Raw genomic sequence first — 22,415 nt, forward strand, 5'->3', positions numbered from 1 at the left:
AACAGCCCCTGTTGGAGGTTCCTTCTTCAAATTTTATTATCTTGCCTTTTCGATAGCAGAACTCCCTATCCCCGGAATTATATTATATTACTGACCTATAGCACTCTTCAAGTTGCACCTTAAAACTCACTTATTTAGAAAGGCTTTTAATTTTCAGTGACATTTGTAATTTTTCATGTATTTTATTGTGTGTCATAATTGAATTTCAATCAGGACAGACTATTAAGAATGGAATAAGATGGGATGTGGAGCAGGAAGACATTTATTGTGAACAAATTATTTTTTGGTGCTTAGGCCCCAGGGAGCAGATCAGCTTAAAAGACAGATTGATGTGAAGCCTCTATCTGAAGAGGACTTTCCCCGGGACGATAGAGAGAGAGCACTTTTAAACATGACAGCTGAAAGCTGATTGGAGAAGGAGAGAAGGTGGCAGATTGTGATTGGATGAGGACAAATGCTGAGGGGTGGATCAAGAGAGATGAAATAGACTCAGTGAGCATGCTTGGCGAGCTGTTATCATGACAAAGTTTTAATGAGCGATGAATCTGAGAATTTCAGAGCAAAGCAGGAAAGAGCCAGAATGGAGGAGTACACAGACACGAGGTTTTCATCTATTATACTGTAGTGCTCCACTGGGGTACAATATCACATTAAAAGCCCCTGAAATGAGCACAATAGGTCCCCTTTAATCTTGGCTCATTTGCCACTTTTACCAAAGGAAAAGAAATTGTAAAGGCACTAAAAGATGTTCCGTAAATTGTTTGACTATTGTGTTATTAATCTGTAAAAAAAAAAGAAAAAAAAGGATTGAGTGTGACAGAAGCTAAACTCTATTCTCTCTTCCCTCCAGGTGAATTAGTCCTGATTTCCTCAGAGCTCACAATGGCAGCTGCAGCACCAGGTGAGTCAGTGAAGCATCATATGTTAATTCATAGCTGAATGTAAAATAATGTGATCACTGAGTGGTTCCACTGATCAGGCATCTGATAACAGTAAATTACTTGTGTTACATCTTTGGAGCACTTTCATTCTCACAGGGGACAGAGAGTATATGGTTTTATTATATGAGAACTTTTTCTTTTTTTTCTTTTTTTTTTTTTTTACAATTGGGACGAGTAAAGATTACACATACATCTTGTAGAAACAGAGTGGTTTACAATCTTACATCATCAACACCTGCATAAAGTTCAGTTGGGTTACAATGAATCTCCCCTTAGATATTATCTTTTTGGGGTAATGGTATGAGCCATGTACTGTAATTCACTCATTAATTTACTCTTTTAAATAATTCAATCCAATTAAGAAAGTCATAGTAGAGAAGAAGCTGTGTTGGATTCTCAGTAGTGACGTGCAGTGCCTTTGCCTTCCTCAAAAACCTTATATGTTCTGGGAAGGAAAATAATAACCATTTCAAACAAGACATTGGAGCACTCTGTCCTATAATTTTAAAGTAAAGGAAAATACATTTGGTTGAATTCAGAAGTTGCAGCCCTGATCTTAAAGCAGAAGTAAGCGCTCCGGTCGTTTTCGCTAATGCTGCGTTCCAGGCCGGCTTTTGAAATCGTAAATTACAGCTTCAAGTCACAACTTACGACTTTGTAGCGTTCCAGGCAACCCACTCGTGTTTTTCCGATCTGTTTTACCTGTGAAAGTCACTATAACGGCCACTCGTAACTTCCGACCTGTGAACTCGTACCAGATCAAACTGGTACGACTTCACAGGACGGAAAAACATGAGTTACGAGTTTCCTTGAACGCACCATAACAGTCCTCGTCCCTGCGTCGCCACATTCACGGCGTCCCTTGGCTGCACACACAGCCCTGCATGCCGTTCTCTCTCCTCATTGGATAAAAACTGTAGGATACGATAAATGTTTTCTCCTCGGCTCAGAGCAGAGCAGAAGGACTGGGAGACCCGTGTTTCAGTCCAAACACTCTATGTAAGTGATTGCTGTCGGAAGATATAACTATTTAAGACTTATATTAACACAAATATATCACTTACTTCTGCTTTAATATAACTACCGTATTTAAAGGGATAGTTCAACATTTTGGCAAATTGGCCCATTGCCATAATCGCTATAGTCATAGCAGTAGGTTCGTTACCTTTATTTGTCGGTGTAAGCTATTTTTAGAACGGAGGAGCGGAGCGGCAGGCTGTTCAGAGCTACACTATGGAGGCTAATGGAATTTCTTGGTTTCCCTCATCAAACTCATCAAATACAAAATCCCAAAACTCCAAAACGCTTTTGTGGACAAGTTGTGACCTGCACAATCACCACGCTATGAGATAATAATGGAACGTTACGAAACGGAGCCGTTTTCGAGGTAAATACAGAGTCTGCTTGCTGAAAAACTGTCCCTGAACGCAACGCGCATCAGCGGTTTTGCATGAATTTACCTCTAAAACAACTCTGTCTCGTAACGTTCTATTATTATCTCATAGCGTGGTGATTGTGCAGCTCACAACTTGTCCACGAAAGCGTTTTGGAGTTTTGGGATTTTGTATTTGATGAGTTTGATGAGGGAAACCAAGAAATTCCATTAGCCTCCATAGTGTAGCTCTGAGCAGCCTGCCGCTCCGCTCCTCCGTTCTAAAAATAGCTTACACCGACAAATAAAGGTAACGAACCTACTGCTATGACTATAGGGATTATGGCAATGGGCCAATTTGCCAAAATGTTGAACTATCCCTTTAAGGCATCTATTTGTTTGATGAGTTACTTCAAAAATATTTATTCATCTGGCATATTTAACTCATTGAGTGCCAACCACGTAATTTCTCGTTTTTCGTTCCCATGCGTTGAGTGCCAAAAACGTAATTTTACGTTTTTTGCTTTTTTTTTTAATTATGAAAATAGACACTTTAATACACATTATATGTAAATTTGGGGACTCTACGACGAGGAGAACTGAAATAGATGACGATCAAAGTCACATGACAGCTCATGATCTGGAAGTTTTTATCATAACTCGGCTTCTGCAAACGAGTTCTGCATGCAGATGCAGCGCAGCTGCTCTGCTCTCACCCGCGCTGCTGCAGCAGCTGGGAGCTGAACCAGGAAGCTCTCAGCCGACAGTCCCGCCCGGTCTTCATCTGGAGCAACACCGTGTCCTCCCCAAAGTCCTCCCGCGGTAAAATCTGATGGTCTCTGGGCCAAAGCAGACCGGCATCACCGACCCGAACCACAGAAGGACCGCGACCACCGGCGAGACCGGTCTTCCCGAGCCGCGGTGGCCGACTGACCCTCACGTTCCGCGGCGAGAGGCTTTGACACGGCACGGTGCGTCTGTGTTATTGTTGTTTAGTGGCGCCCCCCCCGCCCCCGATGGTGGTTTTGTGAATAGAACAACAATTGTTGTATATATTTATCTTATACGAGCCCTTTGATCCAGAAATGCGAGTGTCAGAAGAGCGACAGACACAAACAGCGCACCTTTCATAAAAGACGCTCTATCTCCTTTTCTAGAAAAAAAGGAGGGATTTTGGTGAAACCCAGCCATGTTTAGCTTGAGTTTTCTCAGGAACGGAGGCACGTAGAAACAAACGGTTTGTGGCCACTTGAAGCATTAAGTTAAACCTTTCAATTGAGCCACAGTATGTGTTGGTGGCAATAATATAGAATACACTGTGGCTCTACAAAAATCGTCAAAAATGGTCTAAATTGCCGGTACACTTGACTAAAACTTTGAAAAGGAGCGCGGCACTCAATGAGTTAATATCAATACCCACAACAACACACAAACTTAATCCTGGAAAGTTGTGAATCACTTTTCCACAGTCAATGACAGTGATCAATGTCGTCAGTCAATAGTTTTGTTCTATAACTAGATGATACCTGGCTCTGCTAAAGGACACATGTAAACAAGCTGCCTTGTTCTCAGAACTGCAGAAGTTCAGCACACAACTTTGGTTGCATTCAGGCAGGCACAGTAGGCACAAGTTGTTGCTATTATTTAGACTAGATCTCAGTCAATGTTAAAGTCCCACTCCCGCGACCCTTTTTGGTCATTTTAAAACCAGCTTATTAGCCATGCACATTAGCAATGCACCTCTGGGGGGTGGGCGGAGACTGCGCTGCTCTGCACCCGCCCAGCCACCTCCTCGCACCCCACCCCCCGCTCGCTGACAGCTGGACATTGTACATTTACAGATTCAGCGCGTTTAGCGTAAAAGTCCACACTGGGATTCGATCTCAGACTGGAGCATAGTCCTTGCTCACAGTGCAAGCTGCTCTACCAGGTGAGCTATACCTGTTATACCTTGATAGCTACACCGAGCTATCAAGCCTTTCACCTCTGAGCCAGATGTGGAGCGGGGCGGGAGCTTGTAGCACTAGTGCCCTCCCCTGGAGCTGTGACACGTCAGCTCCAGTCTCCCTGAAACTGCCAGTTTGAGTCTGCCATTGGTTCACAGCAGTTTGAAGGCAGAAAAACTCAGAAATGCAATTTTGCACTTCCTTTTCTGCTGATATGTGCTCTAACACAAGAAAAATGCCACAGGAACATGTGAAAAGCTCAAAAAACACGATTTTCACGGGAGTGGGTCTTTAAACTTTCTACTGGGTTCTTGTTGATGATAAAAGACACATTCATTTCCCACAGTTAATAAGTTAATATATTGATCTTTTAATGAGAGAAACACAAGCATGTGATCATTTGGAATCATAAGTATTGATATTTCAAGATCAATTTGCACAGCACTAATACTCAACTAAGTTTGGATTAAGTAGTAAAGTATGATTTACAATGATAAATCATAGTTTTTAGTCCAATGACACTCAGTTGTTTTAGATTTTAGTGATAATATTGTTGATGTCAGTGATTGCATGGAAAAATAAAGAATGAGTCAATGACTCTTTTTTTCTGTGTCCTTAAAGATGAAGATGCACCTCTGAAGCGCAAAAGCAGCTTTGAATGGCTGCCACCTAACAGTGAGTCAAACTGAACTAAACCAGAGTGTTTTGTATCATTATAGTACATTTAATTTTAAGATTACACAAGGAAATAACACATGTAGTCCTTCCACTGCAATACCTGAATATGCAGCTAAAGCTGTGAGCTATGAGAATCCACTTTGATTAAGTTTAATCCTAGACAAAGGTTGCATAACACCAATTCCAATTTTGCAACCCAAAGGTCTGGATAAATACTGAAGACAATGCTGAAGTCCACATGGGGACTTGATGTTGCATTTCATAGAAACTGAGTAGCCTACTAGCAGTGTCACAGAATTTGCATTCAGGTTTATTGCTACAAAACTGTACACACATTGTGCTGCTTCAGAAAACTCAGTTTTCCTTGAATAATAAAAAAAAATATTTTCAGTGCCTGAGCTGAGGGTTGTTCTGCTGGGGAACAGCTGGTCTGAGAGGAGTTCAGTGGGGAACTTCATACTGAGAGAGACCAAGTTCAACACTAAGGAAGAACCACACGGTTGTCAAAAACAAAGTGGACAGTGGAAGGAGAAACAAATAGTCCTCATCAACAGTCCAGATCTGCTGCATCCAAACATCTCTGAAGACAAACTGACAGAGTTTATAAAGGACTGTGTGAGACTCTCTGATCCTGGACCTCATGTGTTCCTGCTGGTTCTACAGCCTGAAGACTTCACTGAGAGACACAACCTGAGGCTCTGCAGAGTCCTGAGACTCTTCAGTGATCAATCATTTGATCATTCACTGATACTGATATCAACACCCAGAGAGAAGAGTTCAAGCGAAAACTACATGAACCATCCACCATTAAAACACATGATCAGGATCTGTAGAGACAGATACTTGAAGCAGGAGAACCTTGAACCTCCAGAGCTGTTAACAAGAATGGGTCAAATTGTGAAAGAGAACAATGGACATGTGAGCTGGGATGTTTCTGAGGAAGCATCTTCAGTAACTGTGGCTCCTACAAAAACTGTTGGTAAGTGCAGGACAATCAATCAGTAAATTACTTTTTATTTATTTATTTTTTAACTTTTTTTTTATTAATCACTGAAAACAGATGTACTTAAAGCAGAAGTGAGTGATATATTTGTGTTAATATAAGTCTTAAATAGTTATATCTTCCGACAGCAATCACTTACATAGAGTGTTTGGACTGAAACACGGGTCTCTCAGTCCCTCTGCTCTGCTCTGAGCCGAAGAGAAAACATTTATCGTATCCTACAGTTTTTATCCAATGAGGAGAGAGAACGGCGTGGCTTGGCTGTGTGTGCAGCCAAGGAACGCCGTGAATGTGGTGAGGTAGCGACGAGGACTGTTATGGTGCGTTCAAGGAAACTCGTATTTTTCCGACCGTGAAGTGGTACCAGTTCGATCTGGTACGAGTTCACCGGTCGGAAGTTACGAGTGGCCGTTATAGTGACTTTCACCGGTAAAACAGGTGGGAAAAACACGAGTGGGTTGCCTGGAACGCTACAAAGTCGTAAGTTGTGACTTGAAGCTGTAATTTACGATTTCAAAAGCCTGCCTGGAACGCAGCATTAGCGAAAACGACCGGATCACTCACTTCTGCTTTAACAGTAATATCTTTGACAGAGGTGAAAATTCCCAGTAAATGTTCAACAACCCAACCATGTAAGTATTAACATGTCATTATTATCCAGGTAAATACAGTGATAATTCACAACACAACACTGAGATCTACATTATATTCATTTGGGGCTAATTATAAGGTAACTGACTGAAAAAGATCCATAATGAATTGACTGAAAAACAATTTTTAAACATGAAGAAAAAAAACTCATTTGAGAGACTGTAACATAAAATTATCATATTGGATAAAATTAGAGGGCATTTCAGTTTTGATACAATAAGAGGCAATGTGTAAATCCCTCCTTGTTGTTATGTAACTAATGGTGGGTTACAGTTAATGTGATGAATTAAGACGTGAACAATGTGTTCATTTTATTGTGCAACCTAACAATTAGTTTTTGGGCTGTCATTGCAGATGAACTGAGGATCATGATGATTGGGAAAATGAAGGAGAATAAGAACGCATTCATCAAATTGATGACTAGCAGCAAACATTTAGATTTTTTCAAATTCAACCCACAAAAGCCATGTGAGTCTACCAAAGGAGAGTGGAGAGGAAAATCAGTCAAAGTGGTGAAAACTCCAGACATGTTTAGTCTGTGTGTGGGAGCAGTGAGAGAAGAAATAAAGAAGTGTGTGTCTCTTTGTTCTCCTGGACCAAATGTTCTGCTGCTGTTGGTGAAGCCTTCTGAGTTCACTGAGGAGAAAAGAAAAACTCTGAACTTCATCCTGAGTTTGTTTGGTCAAGATGCTTTGAAACACTTGATGGTCGCCTTAACAGAGAAGATGAGTGGATCACAACCCACTGTTCGTCAACTGCTTCAAGACTGTGGAGGAAGACAACACAACATGTTTGAAAATGACCATTATCAGCTGATGGAGAAGATTGAGTACACTGTGCAAACAAATAGAGGAACCTTCCTCACCTTCACTGAAGTGTCTGGACTCATGAAAGCAGCTCTAAACCTGGTTCTGTGTGGGAGGAGAGGAGCAGCGAAGACTTCAGCAGCTGAGGCCATTTTAGGTCAGACAGAGCTTCATTCAGTCTCCAGCTCATCAGAGTGTGTTAAACATCAGGGAGAGGTGTGTGGACGTCAGGTTTCCCTGGTGGAGCTTCCTGCCATGTATGGAAAACCTCAGGAGGAAGTGATGAAGGAATCACTCAGGTGTATCTCCCTCTGTGATCCTGAGGGCGTCCATGGCTTCATCCTGGTCCTACCTGTGGGTCCCCTCACTGATGAAGACAAAGGAGAGGTAGAAACCATCCAGAACACATTCAGCTGTAGAGTCAATGACTTCACCATGATCCTGTTCACTGTGGAGTCAGATCCTAAAGCTCCAGCTGTTGTTAACTTAGTCAGAGATAACAGAGACATCCAGGAGTTCTGTCAGAGCTGTGGAGGAAGATCTGTTGTTGTCAACATCAAGGACAAACAGCAGATCCCTGAGCTGTTGGACACTGTGGACAAGATGAGACTCAACAAAAACAAACCATCCTGCTACACAACTGAGACATTTGCTCATGTGCAAATAGAAAAAATTTTGTGGAGAACAAAAGGCATAATGAGTCGTAAGTACTGTACTGAACAATTATTGGGTATGTAAATAGGCATATTATGAGAACTTGAACCATTTTAGACAATTCTTTTTAATTATTTTTTTAAACCATTTTTAGACATTCAGTTTTTAATTTTCAAAAGAGCAAAACTGAGGATATGTAGTAATTAAAAATGATTGACTAAAGTCTTTATGAGTCTGTAATATATGTTTCTTCTATATGTTTAAATGTTCCTTCTTTTAATTGCCTTGCAAAACTTGCAGTATAATGTATTTTGTAGTCTAAAGAGTGGTAAAACTGTCTGTACTTACTGTAAATGAACTCCAAGTCTTCATTTTTTACAGGCGACAGGTGTCTCAGGATTGTGCTGATAGGGAAGACTGGAAGTGGAAAGAGCTCTACAGGAAACACCATTCTGGGAAAAAAAGAGTTCAAGGCTGAATCAAGTCAAACATCTGTCACTAAGTTTTGTCATAAGGCTCAGGGTGAAGTGGACGGTCGTCCTGTTGTTGTGGTCGACACTCCTGGTCTGTTTGACACAACCTTGTCCCATGAAGAGGTTAATAAGGAGATGGTGAGATGTATCAGTCTTCTGGCTCCAGGACCACATGTCTTCCTGATGGTGTTACAGATCGGAAGATTCACACCAGAGGAGAAGGACACACTGAAACTCATCAAGGAAGTCTTTGGGAAGAATTCAGAGAAATTCACCATCATTCTTTTGACAAGAGGAGATGAGCTGGAACATGAGGAGCAGACCATTGATAAGTTCATTGAAAATAAATGCGATGATTCTTTTGGGAAGTTGATCTCTGACTGTGGAGGAAGATACCATGTGTTTAATAACCGTAACAAACAAAATCGTACACAAGTCATTGAACTGATAAAGAAGATCGACACCATGGTGAAGACAAATGGAGGCCGTTGCTACACTAATGAGATGCTGCAAGAGGCTGAAGCAGCAATACAGAAAGAAGTGGAGAAGATCCTGAAGGAGAAGGAAGAAGAGATGAAGAAAGAGAAGGAGGAACTAGAGAAAAAACATGAAGACGAAAAGGAAGCCATGAGAAGAAAAATGGAAGAACAGAGAGCAAAAACTAAACAAGAGAGAAAACAGAGAGATAAACAACTGAAGGAAATGGAGGAAAATATAAAGAAGGAGCGTGAAGAGAAAAAGAGAGAAAAGGAAGAGAGAGAAGAAGAAGACAGGAAGAAGAGAGAACAGGAAGAAATTAAACGACAAAGGTGGGAACAGAAAATAAAAGACTTGAAGGAGGAAATTAGATCAAAAGCAGAATCAAAAGAGATCACTGACAAAAAGCTGGAGGAGAGTAAAGAGGAGATGAGAAAACAACAGGAGGTCTGGGAGAAACAAGAAAGAGAAAAATCTGAAAAGAAAAGAAAAGAAGAGGACAGAGTGAGAAGAGAACAGGAAGAGAAGGAGCGTAAAGAATTAGAGGAAAATTATAAGACAGAAATGGAGAAAATGAAGAAGAAGTACGAGGAGGAGGTCAGAAAAAAAGCTGAAGAATTCAATGAGTTCAGAGAGAAAAAGGAAGAGGACTTTGCAACTGAGATAGACAAATCCATGGAGGATCTGAAGAAAGAAATAGAGGAAAAACAGAGAGAAAACCTACAGAATCTTGCAGAACACAAAGAAAAAACCCTGACACAAGATATGGGTGAACTGCAGGACAAACATAAACAAGAGATGAGTGAGTTGTTTCTGTTACTTCTGAACAAAAAGAAAGAAAACAGGAAAGACATTGCAACAATGGAGAGAAGACAGAAAAAAGAGGTGGATGATCTTCTAGAAGATCATTCACTTGAAAAGAAAAGAAAAGAAAAAGAAAAACTTGATGAATTTCAAAAAAGACACAAAGAAGTGAAAAAAATGGAGAAACTTAAGTACCAAAGTAAAGAAGATCGGAGGAAGAGAAAGGCTGAGCTGTCCACCAAACAGGAGCAAGAAATGAATGAATGGAAACTGAAATTTTTGACTGAACAGCGACAAAAGCAGAAAGAAGAACTGGATAAACTACAGAAAGAACATGAGAAGAAACTGAATGAACTGATAGAGAAACTTGTAGAAGAAAATAAAAGAGATGAGAAAGTGGACGAGCTGCAGAGGAAACATGAAGAAGAGATGAATAAGTTGAAACAGCAATTGAAAACCCAAGATGAAGACAGTGAAGACCTGGAGGAACTGCAGAAAACACACGAGAAAGAAATGTACGACTTGAGACAGAAACTTCTGAACCCAGATGATCAGAAGAAGCCCTGTCGCATTTCATGAGGAAAAGATCCAAAGAGCTGAGAAAAAACTGAGATAACAAGTTAGACTATAGAAGTCAAACAAACACACATTCAGTGTAAGGGCAATTTTCTTTTGTAAGGAAATTTAGTTTTTTATTGCCTTTAAGGATAATTTTCAAAGCATGGGTTTTCTGCAAAGGATTTTTTCTTTTGTCAGTTTTTTTTCAAATTCTAATCTTTTAAAAAAAATATTTTTCCTAAAACTGGTTGATTTCCCTATGATAATGTTAAGTAATTACATTTGTTGACAATTTATAATGTCCACAATGTGATTTATACAGGTAGACAATTATAATTATGTTTTCCTTATTTTTTGATGTGTTTAAAATGAGTCACAATTGATGTCAGTTTTTTTGATAGATTTCTATACAGGAAACAAAATTGTTCTAGTCAATGAATTTATGTCTCATTTAAAGGTTTTGAAGAAATTTGAATTGTTGAATACTGTGAGTACTCACTCTCAGTGGCATCATGATGATGTAATCTAAACGAATAAAGTTAAATTGTTAAATCTGGTTCCTGTCATTCTGTCCCTGTCCTCATTGTTCAGTGTTTGGCTTCAGCATCAAGAACTTTGACAGAGAAAGTAGCTGTTGTTCTCTATGCTAATGATGCTGCTGCTGCACGCGCACACAACTCACGCGCTCTTCCCTGCGTGTCTAGGTCTCTGAGCGTGTCACCAGCAGGGATGACAAATGTCTTTACTATGCTATAACACACACACACACACACACACACACACACACACACACACACACACACACACATATAGCTTTATATCCACATGTTTTGTTGTGTTTGGTACTTTGTTTCACTGTATTCTGATTCTTCAAGAAAAACGTTCAAGGGGTAAAAATTGTAAATAAAATCTCTAATGGTCTTTTATCTTTTCAAGTACCCCCTCTATCTCTCTGTCTCAAGTATCCTCTATCTCTGTTCCTTCCTCTCCATCTCCTCCTGGATGCGTCAGGACGCGTGCCAAACCTCGGTGCGTAATGGACACCGATCCATCCTCTTCTTCTCTCCTCCGTTGTGTTCCCGACACGCTGGGATGTCTCGAGAGTCCAGGGAGGAGGAGAGAGAGAAAGAACGATGACAATAAACCGTTTGAGTCACCATCTGAGGGGACGACACTCCCGCCAACTCATGGACAGAGAGATAGACGCAGAGACGCAGTTGGTTGGTGTCTGTTACGCGCAGCGCACACAGGTCACCTCCGTGCGTCCTGGCGCATCCAGCACCGAGAGGAGGAGAGCAGAGGAGTGAACCACTGTCTCCAGATGTTGTGTCGGTGCTCCGGTGTCTCGGTCTGTGGCTCCTCTCCGGCCGCTCGGTGCTGAATGCTGCGGCGCTGCTGCCTGGACCTCACCGAGCAGCTGTCCGTCTCACGGTGACCGCTTGTCTATCAGTTTTTTCTTTTTCTTTTTTTTCGGCTTTTTTTTTGCTTTTTTTTTTTATTTGATGGTGATGACAGTAGAGATAGACAGGAAATGGGGAGGCAGAGAGAGGGGGAATGACACGCAGGAAAGGTCTGCCCGACGCGGGATTCGAACCGGGGACGCCTGCGGCGAGGACTGTAGCCTCAACATGGGACGGCCGCTCTACCCACTGCGCCACGCACCGCCCCAGTTTTTTCTTTTTTAACGTCATAAAGTCGGGACTAGGGATGTCACGATAATAGATTTTTCCGGTACGATTATTGTCAGAGAAATAATCATGGTATTACGATTATCACGATTATTATGCATGAATTAATTTCACAATACTATTAATGTGTAAAATCATATATAGCTAATTTATTTTTTTATTTTAAATATCTATTAAGATATTACCAATTATTAATCTGCCAGAGGAAGTGTTTGAAATATTGAAGTCATTAATTGTCATCTATACCAAATGTTAATTTTAAATCTTTTTTTTAAATTACAAATTACACTCTAGCATTTAAATTCCTACCAATTCAATGCTACGTTAGGTAAATGGACCAGTATCTGTGCATTTACCTTTACTTTGGCGCTCATCTGCCGACATGGTTCATACATAATCTTTTTTTGAAAAGTGACGGTAGTTAGGAATCTTTGCGATCAATTAATTGTGGCGTTTAATACCGTGATTAATTGTGAAAACAAGTAATTGTGACATCCCTCGTCGGGACAGAAACCGTCCCTGAAGAGCGGCGGTCGCTTCCAGGTGGATGTGGTGTCAGAATCCGGTTCTCCTTCTCCGGCCTCCTCAGCTCCACCGGCTCCAACCGATGGATCCAAACCGTTCGATGAGGGCAAAGGTCGGTTCAGGGTGGTGGGCTTCACGGATTCGGACATCGGCCAACCGCCCGATGTCTACCACGAACCGGACACGGCGAAGAGCGACTCGGTTAGTCTCATCTCCGACTCCCACTCCAACACCTACTACATGAGGACCTTCGGACACAACACCATCGACGCCGTCCCCAACATCGACTTCTACCGGCAGACGGCGGCGCCTTTCGGGGAGAAGCTGACCAGACCGTCGCTGTCGGAGCTGCACGACGAGCTCACCAGCTTATTTTGTTATTATTAGTGGTGGCAGAAATGCTGGTCGAGCCGACCAGCGTTTCCTTCGTGGCGAGTCATGAGAATAACGCAGCCAAATCGCTGTTTATGGTCGGAACTACGACGGTATGTGAACCTCTTTGAACCTCTGACTTTAATAATTGATGAATGAAAACATGAGTCTGTCTTGCGCCGGTCAAAGAATTTTACGGTGCGCGCGGAGGCTCATAAATGTAGTGTGAAAATGCTTCGCTTTTCCAAAACTCCTCGTTGTCCCTTTAAAGAATAACATGAGGACGTTATGAGGCACTAAAACTGCAGGGACTCTTTATCAGCGACCTATTATCACATCAGCTGCAGAACTTGTTCCTGAGCTCACTCCTCCACAGCAGAGATTAATGGACTCTAATGTGCTCTGTTTGTACAGCACAGTTCATAGGCTACATATTTTATCGCCAAGTCAATATAAAGGCCTGCTTATCGCTCTTACTCATAAACTTTATTGTCCCCAAACAGGAAATTTGTGTTGTAGCAACTGACATGAAATGACACAACAATTGGACTTGAGTAAGAACAAGGAAGAGAGGTTGTTCAGCAGCCAGCTCTCATTTGTCTGAGTTGTTCTTGAACACACCATGCTGTACTTCAAAATCAGATTCAATGAATTTACAGAGTTAGTGAGTTTACACAATGTTGTTGACTGAATGAAATGAGAGCCTCCTGAGTTTATTATCATTATTGATGATCAGAGTTGATATTGATCTGGTGGTAGTTCTGTGGTTCGGCCTCCAGGTGGCAGCAGAGTAAAGAGATTCATCCTGAACAGAGACGAGCGTGATCCTGTAAATATAAGAATCTAACTCATTTATTTTTGCTGAAGTTTGTTTTGTTTGCACTGTTTTTTGTTTTACTGTATGTTAAATTGCTCTCACTTATCAACTGAATTTACTCACTGTTGTTTTAGTCTGTGCTGCATTCAGGTCATGTGGGAGTTTCCTAGCCCTGATCATGTTTATAGATTATTAAAACCTCAGAAACAAGAAAGCTTTTTTTTTTTTGATCTGATGAGATTCTTTGACATAGATAAATATCGGACAAAAATTATCTATAACGAGAAATGAGTTTGCAAGGAAAATATAAATCACATACATTTTTACCTCTTAACCTGTTAATGAGTAAACAAAGGGCTTTAGTCATGTGAGGTTTCAAAACAACTCAACCCCTAATATCTGATGATGAAGCTGAATCAGGAAGACCATAATAATAGGTGTATGGATGTTGCACTCACCCAAAGCCACAGTTAACATGGACTGTGTGAGAAATATAATATTTAAAATGTGTGAATATTGTAAATTTTAAATACAGGAGCAATTCCGACGGCAGACACTGACTTGCCTTCATGGCGGCTGTATTTTTTTTAACTGTTTTTTATAGATAAATGCTTTGTTCACGTGGAACCACAGTCTGGGACCTGCAACATTTATGTTTGTTTTTGGTGATTTTGTCAATCATTAACAGTGTGTCAATTATTTTGAAGCCTGAACTACCACTTATATTTAAGGGCTATGCCTGAAGGTTCTCTCTCCGTAAAAAAACAACAACAACAACTGAAAATAGATATAGAAGGATTATAGCTGCTGCGCAGCGATGGGTCGGGTCCGGGCTACTTTTGGGCAAATTTAGGCAATTCTGAGCAACAAACAGGAGAATAGGAAGACAGGACAGTTGACCTTATAATGTTCAATTTGCATCAGTTGAGGATTGAACCCACAACCTCGGGAACCAAAGACCGTTGTCTATCGCACTGAGCTAATTGACAAGTGGCAGTTTAATAGTGGCTTCACAAATTGAGTAAGCCATTCACTGTCGTGTAGGCAGATTTGAAACCACAGTAAAAAGAAAAATCAGTTTTTGAGGTAAAATAATGATATGTATTTGTCAAACATCTACTATGAGTCTAAGATGTTAGGAGCCTTCGCGCATGGACCAGTCCAAGCTATTTGTTTTTTTTTTAATTTAGAGGCTTGCTGTGATGCCACCATTAGGACAATTGTCTTGTGTTTCATATTGAGGTCAACTGACATTTTGATCTGTCATCATCACCATCACCCTTGCTGGGTCTCGAACCCACAGCCTCTGACACCAAGAACCAGCTCCTAACTCGCTGAGCTAATTGGCTGGTAGTGAGACCTGCTGTGTAGCTTCATTTATCCACTCGTGTGAGTCAGTGCCCGGGCAGCTGTTGTGATGTGTCAAGGAGAGTTGAGGGTCCCGGGCTAGGCCTTTTGATGTATACTGTGGGTTTTGCTATTTTTGATGTTTTTACTATTTTATGATGTTTTTACTATTTTTTGATGTCTTTACTATTTTCAGAAGTGATTACTGTATGTGACTCAGGGAAAGTATTACATGATATGATGAATCCCGAGCTGATGGAATAGTTGCCGTAATCTGTTGGAAAGGAGAAGTAGAATGGGGTGGGCAGGACAAAGGTCACCAAAATGAGGCCTGTCCCGGGACATGCCAGGACAGGTCGAGGTGAGATGGCCACAGGGTCAGGTAATTGGGGTAATTTAGAGAAATACGGAAGTGCGCGTTGACCAAATATGGGCACGGACCGGTGCAGAGTGGTGGAGAAATTATTCCATGACACAAAGGAAGGGTGTCGGTGGTCCAAACATATAAAAAGGTCATCGGGACGAAGTAAAGGCAGTGTGCGTCGGGACTGGGTGCGAGAGCGAGCTCCTCAGACCCTACTCCTGCGAAGACTCCGAGGGCTGGTGCGTCTACAGAAGATTGCCATCGAACAAGAATACTGCGCACAGCAATTTGGACTCGGTTGATCTCCACACTCTCTGCTGGTCCGCTCCCAGGGGCTTAGGCTCCCGATCATCATCCCCAGCAGAAGGGGTTCAGGGAATTCGGCCAAAACCTGCGTCCTTATTCTAGAAATTTGAATCAGGCAACTATCCATCAGAGGTAGGGTTGATTAATAGGGTGAGAATTTGATTTTAATTATTTTCTTTGGTTTTTATATTTATGCTCTGATGCTGCTTTGCCCCTGCTAAATTCCTGCAAATAAATTTACAACCTAAAAGACAAGAGAACTGTTATCCTCATCTTTTGTGTCAGAGGTTTTAATTCAATTATCACTATATTGCTGTTCATGACCATAAGAAGTTAAGCCATAGTGTGCACAACATCTGTAAGACTCTCAGAGGTTAATCTAGTATTGTGTCCACTTTAAAAGTTAAACAGGTCCCTAGGGTTGTTTTTCCAAACCATTAAATTAAACCTAGCCAATAACAAGTGCAAGGATCAAAGAGGGAAGCTGCCGTTAACAGGCGTGCCGGGTTACAACTTCTGGGTGGGGGGCTGCTCTATCAGAACTAGTGGCTTGGGGAAGCGGGACAGACGTCAGGACGAAGGCAGTTAGAAGCTAGGCGAGTTTCCTCATCACCAGCTTAAACATTCTTTAGAAATTCTACTCTGGTCCATGACCATTAGAACTTAAGAAATTACCCTTTAATTGGAGAGCTGGTCTAGTATAGGCTTTTCTTTACAGGAGTCTAATACCGGGGATCTAACACGTGGCGCCCAACGTGGGGCTCGATAAAAGGAATTGTCGAGCCTAGGAGGAAGAACCACAGTGTACCTGGAGGGACATTGTTCGTGAGAGACAGCCCGGCGGTGAGAGTTCTGACAGCAGGGAAGCACCCTGCTGCCTCTGGAGACGAGGACCGGCAAGGAAGGAAAGTCGGCCTGTCAGCCTCTGGACACGAGGACCGGCAAGGAAGGAAAGTCGGCCTGTCAGCCTCTGGAGACGAGGACCGGCAAGGAAGGAAAGTCGGCCTGTCAGCCTCTGGAGACGAGGACCGGCAAGGAAGGAAAGTCGGCCTGTCAGCCTCTGGAGACGAGGACCGGCAAGGAAGGAAATTTGGCCTGTCAGCCTCTGGAGACGAGGACCGGCAAGGAAGGAAAGTCGGCCTGTCAGCCTCTGGAGACGAGGACTCGGGCAGGGGAGAGGAAGAAGAGAAATCCCCTGCCAGCACCAGCAGACAGGAAAAGGAAACCATCTGCAACTGAGTGAGTGTGGGCAAAGGAGAGGAAAAAGCCCGCAACCACTGGAGGTGATTCAGCACATAAACTGCTGGAGCCTCGGCCTAGTGTGACACCGAGAGAAAGGGTCGCAAAAGGAAGAATCAGCAGCCGACGGAAGCTCTGTGACCGGAGCCCGAGTGACGCTGCAGAGCAGCCACAACAGTCTGCTCTCATCCCTGCTCAGCGGACGAAGAGAGGCTTTGAGGGGCAGACAGCCCGAGACGACGTAAGACAACAGGATGGCTACATGGAATGGAGCAAACAACAGAGGCATAAATGAATCAATTTATGTCGAGGTGGAGCCAGGAGACGCTCCACAACCCGAGGAGCATGAATATGAGGAGCTGGATACAGCTGGGCCAAGTGGCAGGCTCAGCTATCTAGTTATCCTGCAAGGAGCAGGAATCAAATTCGAAGTAGACAAATCACGTGAGGCTGTGAGCCAGAAAGTTGATCAGAGTTGCATGAATCATGGAAGATATGTGCATTATGAGGATTTGGATGATGAAGAAGCCCATATTGACAGAGCAAAGAAGGACCTGAGCCGAGGCCATACTCTCTCACAAGTGTGGCATGCCCTAAAAAGAGTAGTACCTATTGAAAGGTACATCAAGGTCCTGAGAGAAGTGACCAGAGGGCAGCGTGACAAGGTAGATTTCATCAAGCTCCCTGCTATTGGGACTACGGGGGTTAGAATCGATGAAGCTGTAAGAGAGTTGGATCTCAAGAGGAGATGCTATGAGGCAAAAAGAGAAAAGGTGCACAACAACAGCCCCCTAAAGAAAAGGAACTGCCAGAGATTAGAGCAGCTGAGAAATTAACACCCAGACTACTCCCACAGCAGCCCCAGAGGAGGAAGCAGGATAGAAAAGTAAAGGCTCAAAGGCCAAAGACCAGCCGAAAGACGACGGGCAAAGAGAGAGACTTCCTCCCTCAAGAGGAATAACAGACTGACCCCAGAGCAAAAAGCAGCCCTCCAGGAAGCCCGTAAACTGGCAGCCGGGGGAGTTGAGAAGTAACAACGCAAGAGGCGCGGGTCACCCTTGAGCATGCTTACTGGGTGGGGGTGACGATATCTACACCAATGTGGATGGAGTTCCTTTCCTGGTCAACTCAGGGGCTGAGGTGTCCATGACCCGCAGGAGCCTCAACACAGCAGGACACCTAAAGGTGCAGCACCAAGGCTACAAATAGGAGATGGGGAGACATACTATTAGATGACGATTTGGAAATTGGGTCAGTGCAGCCAGTGAGCAAGGAAGTTGCGAAAGAGAATGTGACGCAACCAGCTGCATGTGAATGGAGCCTGTACACAGATGGCTCAAAGAAAGGCCTTGATGAAACAGCATTTTGGGGTTCATACTCATGAGAAATAACAAAGAACAATTTGGACAAAAAGGAAAAGTGCCAGGAAGTGCACAAACGGTGAAGTGACGGCTGTCCTAGAAGGACTGCTGGAATGGGAAAAAAGGAAAATAAAGAAAGCAAAAGTGATAACTGACGGCTTTTATTGTGCTCAGGCACTCACAGAGGATTTGTCTATTTGGGAGGAGAATGGATTTGAGGGTGCTAAAGGAAAAATAGTGGCACATCAAGATCTGTGGAAGAAAATCGCTGAGCGGCGATTAAATATGGACCTGGACGTGGTGCATCAGAAAGCACATACCAGACAGGGGGCTCACTGGAAAGGAAATGAGGAAGTGGATCGTTTCGTCCAGATGAGGAAAGTTGTCTTAGTCGGGATCGGGAAGTGGGACAAGACACCCAAGGGAAGGGCGGTCCCAGAGGAGTGCGTGATGGAGGTAGTGCAGGCCGTACATGAAGCGCTGGGCCATGTTGGCACTGATCCCACACGCAAGGAGTTGGAGAAACAGCAGCTCTGGATTCCTAAACACCGGATTCGCCAAATTCTCAAGGACTGTGATGTGTGTGGTCGATACAATGCAGGGCGGAGAGGACAGAGGGTGGATGGACTCACCATAAAAAGCAAAATTCCCTGGGGTTCGGTGTGCATGGACGTGGCTGGACCCATGGGCGTGACAGGGAGAAAAGAAGGAATCCAAGATGTGGAGCAGCTGAAACCAATTCCTAACTAGAAGAGACTAGGAGTTAATAATGGCCAATAGCACACCAGGCTTGCCACCCACCCAGATTGGCCACTGTGTATGGGGTGGTTGTCATGAGAAGAAGCACAAAGGGGCTCTGGGCAGGAAGAGCTCTGAAAAAATTGGACTACGCAAAAAGAGGATTTTTGTCTGAAGACACAGAGATGTTGGAATGGAGAAGTGTCAACAACAGGTGTGTGGTGTGTTTCGAACCCACTACACTAACAATTTGCTGGGAGGGCCCAGGCTGGTTGAAACCAGTTAAGATTAAAGGTCAACGAAGAGGAGTCAGAGGCCTGCATCCTAAACCAGTGAAGGTGATGGATGCGTATATCTGCGGAGAAGTGCAGATTTGGGGTGTTACCCAGATTGATGATAATCACTCAGTGGGATCTGAGAAGGATTGAATTAGATCTCAATGAATGTACAGTACATGTCAGTGGGATGGAGAGAGATTGCAGCAGCGAGTGCAGTGTGTTGCAAAGATGTGGAAATCTGATTGCAGTTGGGCGAGCGGAAGAATGGCAAGTGAGAAAATTTGTCAGTCCAAAACAACACACACGGATGCCCTCAAGTGAGAAAGAGGGAGAATTGGTGACAAGAGTCTCGGCAGTAGTTTTGGAGGAGACTGAGGAGTGGAGCCGCATGAGGAAGTGGCGGCCGTGACCACACAGACCGCAGAGGGAGGCGGTATGGTCAACATGAGGAGTGGCTCGATCGCACTCTACCATGGATTTGGAAAGTGCCGCTGGAGCATTTCAGAGCAGCCTTTTCACCTGGCTATTCAAGAACCAGCCAGAAGCTGCCTAGACCAACAGAATTAAAGGGAGGCCCAGCAAGAGACTTCCAGAGAATTGATGAGTGTTCCGGCCAGGAGAGAGAGAGATGGAGGAATTTAAAGGCCAGTCAGAAAATAAAAGGCCTGCGCAGCTGCTTTGCATAAGCTTATATAGGCAATATGTTATAAGGAAAAAGTGAATGAATATGGAGTCAGTGGAGGTCAGCAGATCCCTGTCGCAGCAGTCAACGAGACGTCAGGAGACGGTACCCCTTCCAGCCAGGCTGCAGATGGAGGTCAGCCACAGCTTCTTCTTACTACGGAGGAAGGGGGTTCGGGCTTTCAGCAGCTTGGGAGAGGTTCGTTTGGAGAAAAGGACATCGTGCTGGTCCACCAGGAGACGGACGGAAGTTCGGCAGAGTTGAGAGGCGTTGCCAGGGAGAGAGAAGACAAGGAAGCCAGGAGCCAGCCTCGCCTCAGGATGATTCCGGCCCTCGTCCAGGAGAGAAGACCAAGGAGGCGTGAAGAGCGGGAGCCAGCCTCACCTCGGGAGGATCCGACCCTCGTCCAGCAGACGGAGCGGGAAGCAGGTCTGAACCTCAAGGAGGGGGTCTCAAGAAGAATTGAGGTTCCCAGGCTCGACCGTTAGAGAGTAATTTTTGCTATTTTAAAATGCATTTGGCTAAAGAGTTTTTTTTTGTTGTTGTTGCAATTTTAAGATACATAACTTTTAAAAGTATTTGGCTAAGGAGTAATTTTTGCTACCTTAAGAAGTATAACTTTTAAAGTGTATTTGGCTAAAAGGTGATTGTTACTATCTTAGGATGTGTAACCTCAAATTGTGATTTGCTAAAGTAAATTAACAAGGAAAATTAAAGAAGTAATTCTTGTTATCTTAAGATGTATAACCTTGAAATGTGTTCTGCTAAGAGCTAAAGGCAGGGTGAGATAGTCATCTGTGATTTATTATTGATCTGCTGGAAAGCAAAGTAAAGAAAAGTATCCTGTGAGATTGCATTTCAAAGTATTATACACCTTCAAGAGCGTTTTTGTTAAGTGCTAAGGAACAGGCTGATGGAGGCAGCACGGGACCTCAAGGAGGGGGTGTCAAGGAGAGTTGAGGGTCCCGGGCTAGGCCTTTTGATGTATACTGTGGGTTTTGCTATTTTTGATGTTTTTACTATTTTATGATGTTTTTACTATTTTTTGATGTCTTTACTATTTTTAGAAGTGATTACTGTATGTGACTCAGGGAAAGTATTATGATATGATGAATCCCGAGCTGATGGAATAGTTGCCGTAATCTGTTGGAAAGGAGAAGTAGAATGGGGTGGGCAGGACAAAGGTCACCAAAATGAGGAACCTGTGGCCTGTCCCGGGACATGCCAGGACAGGTCGAGGTGAGATGGCCACAGGGTCAGGTAATTGGGGTAATTTAGAGAAATACGGAAGTGCGCGTTGACCAAATATGGGCACGGACCGGTGCAGAGTGGTGGAGAAATTATTCCATGACACAAAGGAAGGGTGTCGGTGGTCCAAACATATAAAAAGGTCATCGGGACGAAGTAAAGGCAGTGTGCGTCGGGACTGGGTGCGAGAGCGAGCTCCTCAGACCCTACTCCTGCGAAGACTCCGAGGGCTGGTGCGTCTACAGAAGATTGCCATCGAACAAGAAGACTGCGCACAGCAATTTGGACTCGGTTGATCTCCACACTCTCTGCTGGTCCGCTCCCAGGGGCTTAGGCTCCCGATCATCATCCCCAGCAGAAGGGGTTCAGGGAATTCGGCCGAAACCTGCGTCCTTATTCTAGAAATTTGAATCAGGCAACTATCCATCAGAGGTAGGGTTGATTAATAGGGTGAGAATTTGATTTTAATTATTAGGGTCCGGGCAGCGCAGCTGACAGGACACTATTGTATTCCTAGGAATTCTTCTTCTTCTTCTTCTTCTTCTTCTTTCTTTCTTTCTTCTTCCAAGGAAGTCATACTTCCCATGGGCGAAAACTCACCAAACTTTGCACAAAGGTTCAGTCCCATGCCAGATTCACTCAACTCCAAGGACATGTGCCCCCCCCTCCTAGGGGGGGCACAATAAGCGTTTAAATTTAAAAACTTTAAAAATTCCTACCAAACCAACGGTAGATGCTACAGTGTTGAAACTTCACCACAATGTAGCCTCAATACTGCTGAAACTTTTGTCCACTTAAACTTATTACAAATTATGAAGTCCATCACTCTGTTTTTTTCAATAACTGTAAAACTTTTAAAATGTATCTCCTCCCACAATTTTTGCTCAATTGACACCAAACTTGCTACAGAGCATCTCCAGACCGTCCTCCACAAAACTTGTTTCTCGGATTTTTGATTAAGCAAAAATTGAGCCTACAGTGCATGAAAACGTTTGACTGCAAACAGTACTCTAAACATATACCATCAAATTCTTGATAAATACATTTTCAATCTTCCTGAAAAAAAATGACAATATTCTGGAGTCAT

At 43.2% G+C, this 22,415-nt stretch overlaps 3 protein-coding genes across 3 annotated transcripts in view; all 3 read left to right on the forward strand.

Annotated features, from left to right (window-relative positions):
- Nucleotides 1-22,415, forward strand: part of LOC310991891 (uncharacterized protein) — a gene marked incomplete at its 3' end in the record, with an annotated part of 147,902 nt that overhangs the window by 52,461 nt on the left and 73,026 nt on the right. The window lies entirely within an intron of this gene.
- LOC310991832 (GTPase IMAP family member 5-like) lies at nucleotides 4,881-5,942 on the forward strand (the record flags this gene model as incomplete). Its single annotated transcript, XM_083979763.1, has 2 exons — nucleotides 4,881-4,934; nucleotides 5,329-5,942. Coding segments are annotated over exons 1-2 (615 nt in total). The 5' UTR covers nucleotides 4,881-4,933.
- Nucleotides 7,026-9,663, forward strand: LOC310991833 (GTPase IMAP family member 8-like; the record flags this gene model as incomplete). Its single annotated transcript, XM_083979764.1, has 3 exons — nucleotides 7,026-8,127; nucleotides 8,433-9,505; nucleotides 9,634-9,663. Exons 1-3 carry the CDS (start codon nucleotides 7,119-7,121, stop codon nucleotides 9,661-9,663), a joined length of 2,112 nt encoding a protein of 703 aa, XP_083835890.1. The 5' UTR covers nucleotides 7,026-7,118.

Source organism: Trachurus trachurus, assembly GCF_905171665.1.
Source record: "Trachurus trachurus genome assembly, chromosome: 9".
NCBI lineage: Eukaryota > Metazoa > Chordata > Actinopteri > Carangiformes > Carangidae > Trachurus > Trachurus trachurus.